This window comes from Anthonomus grandis, chromosome 1, assembly GCF_022605725.1.
Source record: "Anthonomus grandis grandis chromosome 1, icAntGran1.3, whole genome shotgun sequence".
NCBI classification, from domain to species: Eukaryota; Metazoa; Arthropoda; class Insecta; order Coleoptera; family Curculionidae; genus Anthonomus; species Anthonomus grandis.
The window spans coordinates 24472687-24491301 of NC_065546.1; the positions used below are offsets into that span (position 1 = coordinate 24472687).

The window sequence follows — 18615 nt, forward strand, 5'->3', positions numbered from 1 at the left end:
ATAACCAAAAAATAACTACGTTCAAGACGAGAATTAATTATGGAGTGTTTTTCTATATCTAATATCGATTAATCGTAACCTAATTAGTATAACAAAATAATATAAACTAAGCATAACAATAATATAAAATAAGCACTTTCATCAGAACCTTGAGGTCGATGTCCGGGTTGTACTGGAATTGGGTCACATAACTCGAGTAAGAAATTATGAGGCCAAGAAAGTGAGAATAAATTGTTGGTTGTCAGAAAGGGATGATAAAGTAATCATTGAAGGTCTGGGTCAAGGTGTCAATGAGTAATGAAGGAATAGGAGTGCGATTGAGAATGGTATTTTTTCACCCTTTATCCTAAGAGAGGTTCTTATATCATTACCTACGCCAGTCTTAAATGTTCATCTTGCTCTTTATCTTGAGCTTGCGTCATTTTAGATGACCGCCCAGATTCAATATTTATTTTGATTTTTTGTAAACACAAACCCAAACGGATCTGAGACCACACGATCGCATCGTGAACATTTGCCCATCGGGTCCGGCCACTCTTAAATGTATTTTGTTTAATATTTCGATGGTAATATAATGCCTTTTCTTTTTAAAAAAGTGTAACACGATTGTGATTTATATAAGAACGGCCATCACCAACTCTTTTTCATTGCGAGAATATACGCAGTTTACTTCATACTTCTATCATAATAACGGTGTTATCCAGGTTTGCATGTAGAAAAATAACAACATATCTTTTAGTAGAAAGATGAAAAATATCTTTTGTGTTAAATCAAGTCAATGACAGTTTATTCTTTTGCAACTTTATTATATTTAATAATGCTTTTTCTTCCGTTTTTGAAGATAAAATATTCTACCATGGATTCGGTTAATTTAAACACTTAAATTGTTATATTTAAATATATTTCCTTAGGGGCCCTTTTGCTTATTTATTGATAAACTAACAATTATATACATATTAATCTGTTTGTTTAAACACATCTTTAAATCAAAATTAGCCCATACAATATTTAATTGAAAGTCCGCTCGTTCAAAAAACATTTAGAAATGCCATTCGGTTGAATATGAGAAACATTGCATTCAAATTATAATAGTATTTATATTTTTTGAAGGTTGAAGATGGTTGGGATGGCATAAAAACTGGATTTTCTAGACCAAACAACATGGATTACAATTTGGTAGAAGCGGAGGCAGCTAAAGCCACTTGCTGTTAATATATTGGTTATGGCTATTGAAAAGGTGTATGTATGTATACAGGGTATCAATTTGAAAAGTTGAAATACGAAAAAAAGGTGAAATACGAAAATACTGCTTTAAAAATTAACGTTTTGGGTAAATTTTGAAAGTACTTTCTGAAAAATATGCGGTTTTCGTCACTCAATATCGAAAATTTTGTTTTTCCACATTTCCATTTAGAAAAAATGAATATTCATCGCTAAAACGGATTTTCGACAGAATATTTGGGATGGCATTGATTTGATGTCATGAATTCACAAAACTCTATTACTATATCAAAATCATCATCATAGAATTACAAACATCTTGAAGTATCGGCATTTTGTATAGATGGTGTTTATGCATTTTCATATTCGTTTATGCCTTTCTTACTGTCTCGTGTAATATGTGCCTAGTCTGCTACTGTCCGCAATGTGCTGGTAAGCGCTGCAGCAAATAGGCCCAAAATCACAATTTGAGCTCCTTTATTCATCTTAATTTTTTTTCCATTAAGGTCGAGACACATATTCACACCGAGTCCGCAGCGCAGCTCGCCCGTGTCGAATCGCTCGTTACTGCGCAAAGTGGTCAGAAGTGCACAGGAATGTTCTCAAACTTTAGTACTAGGGATTTGGCACTAGTAGCTAATGCGTTAGATAAAGAAGATGACTAGCAGAAAAGAACTGCCGTAGCAATTTAAATTAAATATTAGAGCATACGTTCCATATTTGTTTTTTATAAGTGTTGGTTACATTTTGTTTACTTACCTAAATTTTTTAATAAAAATTTAACTAATTAATTATTTCGTACCTTTAGTACTAAGTACTTTAGTACTAAGTACCTTTAGTACTAACTTTAGTACTAATAGTATTATCGAAAAGTATTGATATTAATCTTAACTTATATTTTATCCCCAAGGGATCACTAGAAATGTCTACCGAGCCCGCACCGTGCCCGTTAAAATTAAAACAATTATTCTAAATCTATTCTAGCTTGGTGCGGACGCAATACGGAGTCAGAGCTCGGGCACGGTGCGGTCATGTTAAGACTACTTCATATGATTACACTACTTTATTCACATCCAAGAGACGGCCGTGCGTGCTCGGTGCGGACATGTGTTAACCAGTTTCGGAGAAGTTTTCCACCAAATCCAGCATGTATCTATGTGAATTTCTTCACGATTTCTATTCATTTCATTTAAAACCAATGCCGTCCTTGATGCACACTTACCAACCTATCCATCAATTTTTCATGTTTTTTCAAGTTTTCAAATTGACGCCCGATATATTAATAAATTATAAGTTACACCTCAAACCATTTGAGGTAATTCACGAGAATCTACAAAACTACTTGAATTTGACTATTCGGTTTATTTACTATTATTTGTTAAAATTTTAATTTATTACAACTTTTTTTAGTATGGAATTTATTTTGGCCAATAGATGGCTTTTAAAAAGTAACAAAACATAGATATAAAGTTAATTGAATCAATTGGTTCGATGGAGTATTTAAAAATGTTTATAAATATTTAAATATTAAAAATCGTTCGTTCTGCAATATACTATCATTAGCGTGTTAATCAATTCAAATAATTTTTGGATGTGAGTCACCTACCTTGGTTTAAAAATTGTGTTTAAATTTAAAATTATTGTAAAATTCGAGTTGATTATATTTATAATGTATATTCTTTTCTATTTGTTTAATACGTCTATACTAATATTATAGTTTTAATATTATATTTTATAAATAAAAACAAGAGGCTCATAACATAAAATTAATTTGTAATATAATGTTAATTTATTTGTGTAAAAAGTTTTCGTTTTTTTTTTCCAGGAAAAAGCCTTGAACATTAAAGAAATATTAAAATAGCTTTTTATTGTAGGTAATAATTTAAAATTTACTGACATTTGAGTAAGAGTTATACAGTTTTTTTGTGTGATTGTGCACCATCAGAAGATAATTATTAGATTCTTTTACATTTTTAAATATGGGTGAAATTAAAATTATATTATAGATATTTAATATTAAAAATTTATTTTGTGGACTATAAAAAGATATTTGGCATAGTTTAGGTAAAGTTACTTGGACAAGCATAAAAACTAAAAACGTTTAGCGCTCGGCCTTTTATTTACGAGGCATTGGCGTGAATATAGTTTTTGTTCCTCTGGCTTAATATATATATATATAGTAAATATGTTATTTTGCAACCAACAAAAACATTTATCAAGTTACGCAGAAGTCATGGATAGATTTATTGAGACATATTTTTTACACAGTTTTTTTTTTAAATTATTACAATTGTTAAAATAATAAAATTAAATTGAGTAAAATAGCAAATAAATTCGAAAGAATAGTGAGTGGTTTGTTGTAACACGGGTATAAAGTTATGTCGCGGCCGTGTTGCAATAGAATATTATTATACTTGCGTCTGCTGATATTTGATAAGCCCAAAAATTTCCGCTGAAGAATGAAATTTCATTGTTACGCGGAGTTTTTTGGTCTTATCGAAATCAAATATAAGTGAAGTTAACTACATATTCATAATTTTACACTCAAATTTTTATACGTCCAAAAATGCTTACCTTTTTAGCGTCACGTTCGTATATTGTCTAGGACATGCGCGTTTAATTGCGGTGTTTGATTAATTTTGCGCGACTATTTTTTAATTGCTCCCTAGATCATCTCAATAGGATTGAAAATACAATAGTATGGAGGCAATCGTAAAATGGAGTGGCCGTACCATTCGAAAAAACTTTCTAAAAAATATTCGTTTTTGAACTTTTGCTCCCTTATTACTGCTAATAATATTTTTTTTGTGTCCTTTAAAGGAGCTTGCATGTTTTTTTCTCGCCATAAATTTAACTAAATCAGCTTTTTTACTACTTAAGACTTATTGAACTTACATTAATTTAAATATAACGAAAGGTTTCGTTAAAAATTAAAGTTCAGATATTTTTTAAAAACGTCAATAAGTCTATTTTCTTCTTTTTTTCAGTATTTGAGCGTATGAGATAGTATTTTCTACATTGATATTTAATATAAGTGACATAATACCCAATAAAATAACTCATTAATTATAATGTCAATACTATTTAACCTTGAATTTGTATCTTAAAAAACAGTACTGTAATTTTTTTTATTAAGCGAATATTAACGATATATCTTTTAATGTATTGTATTTAAAAATTGTAATTCAGGTTTAAAATATATTCAGGTCGAAAATGACACGTGTTAAGAAACTGATACTCTGTTAAAATTTGATCACATTATGAAATGCCTGAAAATATTTACCACAACTATTTGATTCAATATTACTAGTATCAAAAGGCCGCCAAAATTTTTAGTGTTCAAAAGTTCAGATGAAAGTAAATAAAACAAAACATAGTATATAACAAATAGAATAACAACAAGACCTACAGTATAATATAAACGCGAAACCGATTTTAGGGTGAACCAAGTCTGCACCATGCTAATTAAAACACTGACAAAATTCAAAATTGTTATAATTGTTAGCATATACAAACCTATATATTATGACACGCATCTTAAGAAATGGTTGATTCTTCGAAACATTATTTCCACGTACAAAAGGGGTCCAATAGCGCTTCAACAAGAAATATGAATTTAAATATTTTTTATACACATTTTTAGGCTCAAAAATGCGTGACTTTGTCCTAAATTTAACATTTTCTTCTTATCTCTTATATTTACCGAGATCCCAATAGTGAGCTAGGAATTTGTAACATGCCGTATAATATACAGGGTGCTGCAGAGGAATAGAATGTTTTTGAAATAATAATAAAATCATTAGTTTTTGCTTTAGGGAAAATTTATTGGTAGAACAACATACACAAAGACATAGCATTTGATAATACTCTGATGGATTTTCCGTTGTGAAAAAGAATATTAAGCATATGGTGACCGTTTACATCGACGCATTTTTTCAGGCGTTCGCTGAAACTAGCCTCGACTTTTTGCAACAAATCTCTATTCATTCAGCCGAATTTGAATTGAAATGCTTTGTCAAGGCACGGAATGTAATCTGATGCACACCCCTCCCTTCTATAATGGCCAATCGCTACCTATCCCAAAAATATTCGCTTTTTATGTCGCACCCTGTATAATATTTAGTAAAAAATAACGTTTATAAATAATAGAACGCAATACAAGTAAACAAACAAAAAACAATGTTACGGTCTCATAAGCAAATTTTTATTGGCTACACGTGTTTCGCCCTGTATAAGCAGGGCATCATCAGGCCTAAAAACAATTAAAAGAGGGGTGTTTAATATACAATTATTTGCAAAATAAAATAAAATTATCTTAGGACCTACACATACACTGTAAAACTAGTAGTGTATAAATTCAATAACTATTAACTTAGGGTGTGTTCGAAAAAAGGGCGACATTCCTTGGCAGCAAATATTACATCAAATACTCCTAATGCCAAAATACATTAATTTTTTTTTGTAAATAAATAAATAATTAAGTAGATAATTAGGTACTTTATTAGATTTTTCCTAAATTAAGTAAAATAAAAAATTAACCTATATCGGCTTTCATTTACCGCGTAATACATAAATGTTTTTAATAAGTTTGTGTTTAACATTTTGGATGAGCAAAAAAACACTAACTTCTCAATTATGTGTTGCAGTCTATTAGATTTAGCGGCTTGGCGCTGTACTCGAATATATTTAGGAGTCTAATGGTAAAATCCTATTTAATATTGTGGCGGCGTTGTATCGTATTAGATTTTGGAGTACAGCATTGTAACCAACTAGATTTTGAATTGACCAATAACAATCGAGGAAAACTTGCGGCCGTTGAACAATATTAGGTTTTGGAAATACGCGGCCGGGGTGCCGTGGAAAGACTCGAACCGACCGTAGGTAGATATATACGGGGATCGATCACTAAAAATCGTAATATATTTTGCAATTCATTTTAATGCGAATATGTAGTATGTTGATTGTATTTTGTACGTACTAAATTTTGAAGCTTGACCAAGTAACTTCACTTAAACTTTATGCCATTTACCAACGTTTTGGTGGTTTTTCTTTTATCTCCAGTTGGATATTAAAAGTGCTTTAACTAACGCCTTATTATTAAATTTATGTTACTCTTCGGTTTTAAAGTAGTAGTAATTTGGTTACTAATGCAATAGTGTCTATTTTTGTTTTTATCTATACTAGCAATAATAAATGTTCTATTTATATAACTCTTTGCTTCTAGATACACAAAATATGTTTCTAGTTATTTGCATATTTGGTATCAATATTTTGTAGCAGTTTCTTTTTATTTGAGCTACAAATAGTAAGTTTCGATTAAATATTAATGTGAATACTTAACTTATTGTGTTTTTTTTATGAAGCCAAATTCGCAAAAATATGTATGTATGACCTATTTTTTTAATTAGGAGTAAATTTAATGTTTAATGATTAATGTGGTTAATATTTACATGTAATGACATTTATTGTTACTTTAGTACCAAATTTTCATTATGATAGTGTCGGAGCTGTTCTACTAACGCAGACTTAAATAGTGCAACAACATGCGCTTTCTAGTCAGGTTCATTACTACATTGCTACGTATAAGTATAATGGTAAATAATTAATTTGGGAAAATATTTATGATTTAGAATAAACCGTTTTCTATCGAAAAATTTTTATTGAGGTTTATGATTAAGGATTATGATAATATTTTGAATGTTTCGGGCTTTCGGGAGGAAAAAAGGCGACGGCGGGTGACCAGACGGGGCATTGAATGCCTTTATTTTTGGTCTCTAGAGAACCGCGGTGTTTTGAAGTGTATAAATAGGCAAGCTGTTTGAAAAATTAAAATATTTTCGTCTTTGTTTTAATAGTAGTATTGGTCAATCAGACAAATGTTTTAATATGATTTTTTGAAAAACAGTATTGAATTGCGAATGTTTTATAAAATATGTTGGGATTTTCATAAAATATTTGTAAAGGTTTTTTGGTGTTTTTGAATAACATAAGGGGTTTACTCATCTGTGTTTGATCATTTTTTTGTAAAGCCCTAAAACATTTTTTTTTGGTGAAATCAGTACAAAAGCAATAATAATTTTATTTAGTAAAAGTAATATTTTTTTAATGTTTTTTTTTAATACAATTGAGCCATTTTTAATGTAGAGTTAGGTAAAATAAATCTTTGCACATATTCGAGAGTGACCTTTGGTATTTGGAAACCCGTAGAAGATTGATTGTAATTTAATTAAAACAGGTTTAATTAAATTATGGCAACAGCAAAAAAAAATATGTTGTGTAATTTGATGCTTATTTAAATAGACAAAAAGGAATTAGGAACTTTAAAACTTCGAAATATTTACGGGAAAAATCTAAATATGTCTTCTTTTTTCCATGTAATTTCTATGAGCAATATTTGATTCCGGAATTAGTTAAAAAAATTAATTACACTAAGATTATGTTAAAAAATTCCTTTTACTTTAGGGTCAAGTTTAAAGCATTCTTGTTTTCTTAGTTTTATAACATAATTGATTTCTGCAATACTGAGTTTTCTATGAGCAACATACAACTGCAGCATCAGTAAAAGCAATTTATTTCTTTAAAAGTCTGCAACATTTTTTTTTAATATAAAGATAAAGGATTTTGAAAAGAAGAAACGTGCATAAGAGTTGATACATATAACACTAGCTCCAGTGCATATATAAAAAAATCCCAACTAAATGATTGAATTTAAGAATTATTGGATTTAAAAACTCGTGCATAGTTCCGTTTTTTGTGCTTAAAATTATTGTAGGTATGGTTTTGTCCCCAACAAATGTCGATTTTGCGGTAACTGTTTTAGAATAATCTATATACAGGGTGTCCCGAAAGTAATGGGACATAGAACAACAATAGATTTCTTACGTCAAAATAATATGATTGAAGTCAACTTGCCTTATACTAACTTTAATAGTAACTGAAATACAGGGTGTCAAAGTATTGTTTGATTTATCGTTTTTTTTCTCATATTAGGTCCTGAACCAAATGACATACTGACATGAAATTTAGAACATACGAGTCTTTTTAAAAGAGAAATAAAATTTCGAATACAGTTTTCCTGTTTTCGGTAGAGGGCACTCGTTGCGTTAGTTTTCACTTTTTTAAATCCCCTAACTTTTTTGCAGCTCCGTATATTGGTTTGAAAAGTAACAAAATAATTTCCTTTTTTAATATTACATAAAAATGCATACCTTATTAAAGTACCACCTATATACCTAGGAGCAACCATTTTCGAAAAAGTCGCACTTTTAGGTTTTCATAATATGTGAATGACTAAAATTTACTAGATTTTTACAAATGCAATCCAAAATAAAATAAAATTCATACCTAAGATTATTGATATTTATGTAAAATTAGAATAGTTACTAAATAAAAAACAAATATTAGGATTTTTTTGTTAATTCTTATATCATAACCAAAGTAAATAATTTTTTTTTTTATATTTAATTTTAAAGCAAATATACCAAAAACAACAATAAACAAAGAAACATACAAATAATGCTACACGCAACTGTTCAAAATGCCCTCCATTAACTTCAATACATTCTGAAACACGTTTAACAAGTGACTGCCGTATTTTAAAAAGAAGATCCTCATTATTTTTTAACATATTAACAGAATTTACAATTTTTGCATTTAGATTAGTCCATTTAGATTATTTATAGGACTATCATAAACAATTGATTTCAAATATCCTCAAATATAGAAGTCCATGGAGTTTAAGTCTGGACTACGCACAGGCCAATGCAAAGGTCCTTTACGGCCAATTTAAATGCATGCTGGAAATCCCGACCTGACAACTGAATGGGGGTTTTCAGTATCCCACATATGAGCATTTCTAAAATTAAATACGCCGCGTCTAGTAAATGTAGCCTTGTCTGTGAATAACACTCTGCTAATAAACATTGGATCTGCATTTTGCATATTTTTAAACTGACGACAAAACTGCATTCTGGCTGGCAAATCTGGTGGGATCAAACACTGAACTGGTGTGGTATGAACAGAGGCCTTCATTCTTAAGTACTTTACGATACATGATTTGCTTACACCCGTAGCTGCCGCTATTCGCCTAGTACTTAACCGGGGATTTTCTGATTTTCCAGAAATTTCTTCTTCCTGTTCTTGGGAAATATTTTTTGGGCGGCCCAAAACAGGCATTTTTGGCCGAAATGATCCAGTTTCTCCTAGTCGGCTATAAATTCTTTGGAGTAATTTATGGTTTGGTTGCTGTCTATCTGGAAATATTCCCTGATACCTGCGTTTGCATGTCGTCCATTAAAATTTACTTGCGTTAAACACAAAGCATATCACGCATCTCCAAATTAGTAACAACAACTCCAATTTAGAACTTTTGCATAGGCATTACTTAAAATGATTAAACTTAAGAGAAAACATTATATGACATTCACAAAGTTTGATATAAATAATTAACACTTAACACTTGTCTTCAACGCCAACTGTCAAAGATACGATTTAAATAAAGTAGTAAATAAATATTATTTTAAACATTTTTTTGAGAAATGATGATTATGTCGAAAATGGTTGTTCCTAGCGACTTTAATAAAGTTTAAAGAAGATAATTTTTTTATATAAAATTAAAAAAGGAATTTATTTTGATACTTTTTAAACCGATATACGGGGCTGAAAAACGTTAGGGGTTCTGAAAAAGTAAAAGCTAACGCAACGAGCGCCCTCTACTGAAAACACGAAAACTGTATACGAAATTTTATTGTTCTTTTTAAAAGACTTAAAAAAACGATAATTCAAATAAGGTAGGATAAGACAAGTTGATCTCAATCACATTATTTTGACGTAAGAAATCTGCTGTTGTTTTATGTCCTATCACTTTCGGGACACTCTGTATATATTATACCTAATTTCGGATAACATTTGATAAGAAATTGCAGTGACATAGTCAGCAGAAACCCAGTCACATACGTAAGTAAGGTTGACCGTACCTGTTGCCACTGAACCGGCATATTCAAGAATTTATAAATAAAAGACCAACCAAGATTCGACAACATTATTCATACATTCGTACATTTATTTTTAAGTGAATATAACTCTTATGTATTTTTAATCAGAAAGTTGTGATTATAATTTGTAAGTAATAAAAGTATTTTTAAAAAAGCGATTTTTGAAATAAGTATTTTAACAATTGGCGCAGTTGTTGGTAGGATCTGGAAAATTTTGCTAGAACACGAGCATCTCTAACTAGCGACGATGGATTTCTATCCTTTAACAACAAAAGAACTATTAAGAATCCCGAAGCATTCTGACGTCATCAATCACGGTAAACTACGGAAGAAACACCTAGTGAAGCCTCTGGTAGTAAAATCGGCGTAAGAAACAAGACGATCAGATAGATGATTTCGTTACTGTAAGTACAGCATTAAACAAATAAGTGATAGCTTCAATTCCTAGAGATGGAGATGTAAATAAATAACTTGGCAATGATGGATGGATACATGCCACAGGAAATAAGGCACGAAAATTAGAAAAAAATCAAAGCTTAGTCTAGCCAATTCAGGGGTCTGGACATGGGTTTTTCAGATCACGGAGCACAGATTGTTGAATTGTCAGTTTATATGTTACAAGCACAAAATATTTTATGGTGGTCTACTAAATTTTCTCAAGGCACTTAGTCGCCAGTACCACTATGAAAATATAAAGCAATCTTATAAGCACTTTAAATCCCAATATAAAATGGCTCTTCATAGAGCCAATGTCGCAGCGCATGATAGTGACATTAGTTCCTCTAGGTAACTAACCTCGAGCCATGTGGGATATTATAAATCACCAAAGAGGCTTAAAAATAAAATAATAATAACATAACATCTTACTTGACACATTTAATCAATTCTTTGCTAACGTTGTTACCGATCTGATTAAGCACATCCCACCAGCATATCAATAAAACTCCTCTAGACATGGTTGATAACAGGTTCTCCGAAAATCAATTTAGATTTTGTCAAATTACATTTAACGAAACACGGGACATAATAAATAAATTAAAAAATAAAAACAGCCGTGATGTATATGGGCTTAACATAACATTAATTAAAACCATTAAAAATATCAAGGCGGATGCAAGTCGCGTGCGGGATAGTGGAACAGTCGTATCGGGAGACAGGGCTGTTGATCAACCCTGAAAGACCGAGCTCATTTTTTTTACTAAGAGGCGGAATTTGACAGGCTTTAAACCTCCCATTATGTATCAGACTCGCCTAACTTTGAGGCAGCAGGTTAAATACTTGGAAGTCGCTTTAGACAGCAAGCTCACGTTTAAAATTCATGTAAAACAGGTAGTAAATAAGGCAACGGGCCTAATATGGCAATGACGGCGAACAATGGGTACAAGATGGGGTCTACAACCTCACGTTCTCCAGTGGCTTTATACCGCAGTCATACGACCGAGGATCTCGTATGGATCCGTGGTATGGTGGCTAGCCGTATTGAAGGTCACTAACGCCCAAAAGCTGACCAGACTGCAAAGACTGCTGTGCTTGGGAATTACTGAAGCTATGAGAACAACACCTGCGGCACCACTAAATATTCTTCTTGGGCTATAGGAGCTCCCAGTTTGAATTGAGAGGGTATTACACTGTTTCTTGCACAATGCCTAAATGTGGGTTCCAGGGTTATTATTATTAGCCTTTATTAGGGTACGCAAGGGGGGGATTTGCATCTACTCCGATAATGGAGCTTCCCTCAAGGCGATTCAGAAACCCAGGGACTGCTCAGGCCTACTTGCCGAGCTCTAGATCTTCCACCCTTACTACTACTACTACTAGAGCACATAAGGAAAACGCAGCTTTATATCGGTAAACCCAGCTTTTGTATTGAAGGATAAATCAATGTCATAATTGACCACTAATTTAACCTATAAACTCAATTTAAAAAATAGATATATAGTAATACTGATATATAGTAATAAGATTATGAGAGAAAATAAAGTAAATTAGCTTTTAATACTTATTCAATTGTACATCTGATAATACCTCAGACCATTGTTGACGTTCACATTCTTATCACTACTGATCCTTATGACTTGAACAAAATAAACAAATAATTAATATCTGCTTGGTATTCATTAAAATCTAAAATAGGATAAATTGACCTGCAAGGTAAAATCAATGGTAGTTCTTAATGATATTCAACTAAGAAAAATATGAAACAATATCCCACATTATTATTTACTTTCCTCATCCAATAATGAGTTTTCTTCTGTTTTAGATCGGGTATGTTAGGAGGGATCATCTTATTGGTGTATATACATTTATATATGATCTTTAAATAAATCACTTAATGAAACTATGGTTGAAATTTCTTTATCCTGGCAAAAAAAAGATCATTTAATTGTTTAATATTTCTGCGTTTGAATTTAAAGAGAATAAGTTAAGCAAAACAATTTATATCTGTTGGAGATTAAACCTGTAACAAGGGAGGTCATGGCGGCGCATATGCGGCGCCAGTGAAGGATAGTGGAGGGTGGCGCAATGTTCACTTAGGACAAGACCATATGACTATTGCTCTCAGGATATGTAAGAATATACCAACTCTGACATCCAGATGCACTACAAAAAGTGGCAAACTAAGGTTAAAAAAGGGGTTTTAAGTCAAAATACCGACAAGGGAGGAATGGTCGAATATAGCGAAGTGGTTTCCAGGCCTGGTACACAGATGGATCATGGATTAAAAGCACCAATTCAGCTGGAGCCGGAGTGTACAGGATGGAAATGAACACAGGGGAATCCTTCCCGCTAGGAAAACACACATTTTCTAAGCGGAGGTGTTTGCTATACTCAAAGTAGCAAACAAACGAGTGGCCTTGGAAGGTAACGGGAAGGATTTGCATTTACTTCGATAGTCAAGCTACTCTCAAGGTGATTCACAAACCCAGGGCCAGCTCAGCGCTAGTCCAGGAATGCAGAGACGCATTGGAAAGGTTTGCAGCACACAGGGAAGTGAGACTGAAGTGGGTCCCAGGACACCAAGGTGTCGAGGGCAATGAGCGGGCCGACGAACTGGCAAGACAAGGTTCTGTTAAACCCTTCTTGTCTCTTACCTTCTTACCTTGTCTCGTCTCGGTCTTAGCAAAAAACAAATCTTCCAGGCACTTAATAATTGGGCCTGGGAAAAAACAAGGAAGAATTGGAGGACAGAAGGATACATCCTTCTGTCAGGTTCACAGTCTTCTGACAGGCCAAGGAAATTATACCAGACCATGACGGCTCTAAAGCAAGGCGACTGCAAACAAAGACCCGGACAAAGTATCAAAGACTTGGTGGGAATCCTGATCGGGCTTAACATCTACACCTTCTTGGTATAAGAAAAAGCCCGCTCTGTCCGAATTTCGGCACAGGGGAGAAAACATCATACCGCATACTAGGTATCTGTAATAGGTGAAGTCGCCTGAGAAGGAAAATTTTTTTGGTGACGGCAAGAGGAAAGCAAAAAGTTCATAGAGATCATATTAGATGGTGCGATTAATATAATGATTAGTATGTTGTGAAGAAGGAAAACAACGGATTAGTATTGTATAAAAGAAATTTTAAAGGGCAAGAACGATGTATAAAGAGACTATGAAGAGTTAAAATACAGTGAGTTGAAAAAGTGAGTACAAGAATGATATACCTGATCATTAACACAGTAATGGTGGTTGTTTTGTGTAACTTTATTCATTTCGAGTATTTCCAGCAGATCAAGTTTATTGCTTTTTCGGCAAAAATGTAAAGCTTTAAATCAGTAGCTGGGTTAAAACTGTGGTTGTTAGTATAAACATGTCTTGCAAAGTTAGATTTGATGTTTGTAGGGCAAATATTGTAGTTCTTGTTCTTCTCAATCTCTCTACAATGTTCATTGGTACGTGTAGAAAATCTTCTACCGGTCTGTCCAACGTAAAATGCATTGCAATTATCACTCGAGCACCCTATCTGATAGACTCCTGATTTTTGTTCTGGCGGGATTTTGTCCTTAGAGTTAATAAGAAAAGATCTTAATGTATGTTTAGTTTTAAAGCTAGTATTGAAGTTATGTGAATTGTATATGTTTTTGATTTAGTATGAAATCGTACCCCAAAAAGGAATTGGAATATATTTTTGATCGTCTGATTGTTTGATTATCAGATTTTTGTTTAAATGTTAAAAATAAATTTTATTGATTAATTTAATATGACTTTTCTTCAGTTGTAGAACTTTATGTATGTATAAGTGGTCTTTGTACTGAGGAAATAAACAATAATTATTTTATGAAGACTTTGTGTTGTTTACATAAATACTATAGTTTTTATATACATTTTGATTTACTTTTATAGTAATTGTTGAAATATACTTTGTTTTTTCGCATCAGTATAAGAATAATAATATTTTTTGTTATTTGATATTCTATATGTTTAATTTTTAGAAAGTTTTATGTATTATTTATTATTATTAAACTACATTTCACTTAATACTTTTTCTTCATTAACTTAAAAAAAAAATTAAATATGATACAATTAGCTTTTCAATTGTAGTTCTTATTATATTGGTATGTAGGATATTATAATTTGGATATAATTTTGGGTTTTTCATACTCTTTGTTCTGTTTAAAAGTTTAGACAAATTTACTATTATTGAACTAATTAATTATTTATTACAGTTTTTGGTACACTAACAGAATGTCCCAAACTATTATTATATTACAATTTGTATGCTATTATAAATTAACAATGTTAATTATACCGGGTGGTGCGTCGCCAAGTGGAACATAGGAAAACCCATGTAAATTTTAAGGGGGTCAATTATTGGCTTCCCTGTACATTTTATAGAAAAAATGTAAGATAACTTTTTGAAGAGACCAAACTGGCAAACCCTTGTGCAAAGTTTTAAAAAATTTTGATAAGCGAGTCTTGAATTAATCAATTAATGTAATTGCAAAATTACCAAATTTTCGGGTTACGTAAAACCAAACGGGCACCAGTAAAATGAATATTGTCACTGACGTGAGGAAAAGTGTCAATAAATCAGTGACAGTCGATATTTGAAAACAAGTATGAATTATTCAAACGACGAAAAAATAGCCATAATTAAGTGGCATTATGCGGGAAACAGTTTTAGAGCAGTAACTGAAATGTTTTCAGTTTATTTCCCACCAAGCCCATTCCGTCCATTTCAACTATTAAACGTATTGTCAATAAGTTCGAGTCCAAGGGTACCGTAATAAATAATTGTAAATGTTCAACTCAGGATATCGAAAATAGAGCCGAAGAAAGAGAGAACAGAGATCTTAATATTCTACTGAGTGTGGAGGAAAACAAGATGGTTAGTACGAGGGTTTGAGCAAGAGGTAAAAACATCATACAACGGTATTGCGCACTTTAAAAATACAAATATTATTCGTATAAATTCGAAAAACATCAAGAGCTGCAGGAAGGAAATGAAGAGCGAAGAATGCATTTAGTTTTAAAATGATGAAAAGAGCAACTAATAAATAATGATAGGAATTTTTTAAGAAATATTTGTTTTACCGATAAGTGTACATTTGACCCTCAACAATGAACCAAATATTCAGAATTGCCGGTATTGGAGCCAAGAAAATGAACATCGCTTTGTTCATACTCGGACACAATATCCCCAAAAAACAAATGTATTCGTGAGAATTATCGGACACCATATCATTGGACCCTTTTTTTATGGGCTATAACTTAACAGCTGAAACCTATTTAGACTTATTTCAAAATCAAATTGGACCCGCCTTGGAAGAAGTTGTTCAGGAAGATCAAATGATCTGGTACCAAATGGTTACCCGGCCCATAATGCCCGTATGGTTAGAGAGTGCTTGGAAAATACTTTTAACGGCAAGATTATTGGTCGACGGTACCGGATACTTTGGCCAGCCAGGTCACCTGATCTTTCACCGAATGACTTCTTTTTGTGGGGTCATTTAAAAAGTGTCATTTATAAAAGTGTAAAATTTGAGAATCTAAACCAGTTTCAAAACGCTATTTCGCTAGAATGTAATAAAATTTCCCAATATCAACTTAGTAACGTTAGAAATGAATTTTATGATCGGTTAGGATATTGTTTAGCGGTTAATGGGTCGTGATTGAGAATATTGAATGCGTGCATTATTTACTACATTTTGTGTGTTGTCTAGGGATAGGGTTGTGTGTAGGGTTGTTTCTGTTTTCAGAGCGATAATTACCTTGTGATTGTGAGTGTGAGTTATTTTGTGCAACATTTAAATCCGTATGCATGAGTGTGTGGTGTCTTCTTTGACATATTCTACATTTTGATTTTGAAAGACAATTACTCGTAAAGTGTTTATCACCCAAACAAGTAAAACACAACTTTTTTGATTTAACAAACTGCTCTTTTGCATTCAGATGCAAATTTAAATTTTTGACACTAGTAAATGCGGTGATTAGCCAAGCTACAATAAAGACCAATCGAGTTTTTATTTTCAGAGTTTTGAAAATCATCTGATTGCGCGTGATAAGAAACTTTTTGTTCACTTGTTTTTACAAAATATTTACTTGTTGAATGGGGCTGAGAATCACAAATATTTTCTAACATAACGCATCTTTTTTCCAGAAAATCTAAAAAATGTTGTAAACTTGGCAACGTGTTATAATTTCTCTCTTGTTCAAAGCCTCGTTTTGTGTTAAAATCTAATTTTCTTTCAAAAATATAAATTAGCAAATACTCAAAGATTTGTTCTGTAGGGATATTTAATTTTTTTAGACATTCTAAATTTCTCTTGATTGTAACAACAAATTCTCTCAATATGGGGGATGTACATTTACTTATGGGCGATATGTCAATCAAACTACTTAAAAAACTATTTACTACACAAATCAAATTTTCATATCTAGATTTTAAAATATCAATAGCGATTTCAAAATTATCATTAGTTAATTCAAAGTTTGAATCAACTTTAAAGCTTCACCTTTAACCGTAGATCTTAAGTACCATAAGCGTTTAACATTAGTAAGATTTGTATTGTCAATAACAAATGCAGTGAACATTTCAAAATATGACTGCCAATTTAAAATTTGACTATCAAATGGGGGTATATCAATTTCAGGTAAATTTAAATTTGAATTAAAATTATTACTATTTACACCATTTACACGCGGGGTGGATAAATAATTTTCTTTGAAAACATTTTGAGTTTCAGAAAAAAATGAAAACCTTTGACAAACATTTCTAACTATTTTTATACAAGTGTAGTGCTTATTTTCTAATTCTTCACGATTTTCTTCATCATTTTCGTTCAATTCCTCAATTTCATCTTGGGCTTTACAGTACATTGTGTCCCATTTTGGATGAGACTGCAGGGTATCTCTGTCATTTTTTAAGATAAAGCTTTGCGGTTTTCGCGACCCTGTATCACTTTTTTGTAAAACTTTTAAAGCCACAAACAGAAATATTCTAACTACTTTTGTTCCTGAAATACAGGGTGAAAACGAAAATGTTCACTTTTGGAGATGTTATTATTTCTCAGGCCCTGTATAAGATAGAATAAAAATGAAAACTGCTTATAATAGATATTTTTACATAAAAGTCAGTGGCGTATTTAATTTTTTTTCCCAATGCACTGTTTTTAAGATTGGGCACAAACTTATTATTTTTTAAATGGAACACCCTGTATATTTTAACGTCAAATTTTTGCATTTTTTTTTCTGAATACATTGATGTATCACAACCTATTCTTTAGTAAATTTTAGCTTCAAAAATCAGAAAAATCCATATTTATTTTTGTTTTTAATAGTAGGCCATGAATTCTTACACACATGCATTTAATTATTACTTTTTTAAAACGCCATGTGATTTAAACCTGTTTATTTAACTATATTTTAAACATTAACTTAAAATATTAATATAAACATAAAAATGTTAAAAACAAAAAAAATATATCGGACCAGGTTTAACATTAAAAACTAATTAGTAATTACAAGAATCAAATTAGAAAATTAATTACAAAAACCAAAAAAAAAACAACAAATATAAATTTAATAAAACTGTTCAAACTGCTGTCCATTTTGTCTTATACAAAAACCACATACAGTCTGTATTCGTCTTAAGGCATTTAAAATTATAAAGGGTTGCCTTTGTAAGTTTATGAATGCTTCTTCATTTGTCGCTCGGAGTTCATTTATATTATTATGCCGATTTGCATAAATTTTATTTTTTAAGTACGACCATACAAAAAAGTCCAAAACACTTAAGTCCGGTGACCTCGGGGGCCATCTGATTGGCCCGTGTGTGCCAATCCAACGTCTATCAAAATGGGCACTTAAATATTCTCTAACTACCCTTGAATTATGAGCGGGCGCTCCATCTTGCTGGAAATATATTTGATGTCACTGGGCTAAAGGTATGTCCTCCAGCAACT

General features: G+C 31.7%; 1 protein-coding gene across 2 annotated transcripts in view; it reads left to right on the forward strand.

Annotated features, from left to right (window-relative positions):
- The window catches only part of LOC126738820 (ras-related protein Rab-39B), a 71207-nt gene extending 64646 nt beyond the window's left edge, over positions 1-6561 (forward strand). For both annotated transcript variants that reach the window (XM_050444282.1, XM_050444276.1), the window contains one exon: positions 1111-6561. In XM_050444282.1, coding sequence (XP_050300239.1) covers positions 1111-1135 — 25 coding nt within the window. In that variant the 3' untranslated portion in view covers positions 1136-6561. The remainder of the gene's footprint in view (positions 1-1110) is intronic.
- Positions 6562-18615: the final 12054 nt, after the last annotated feature.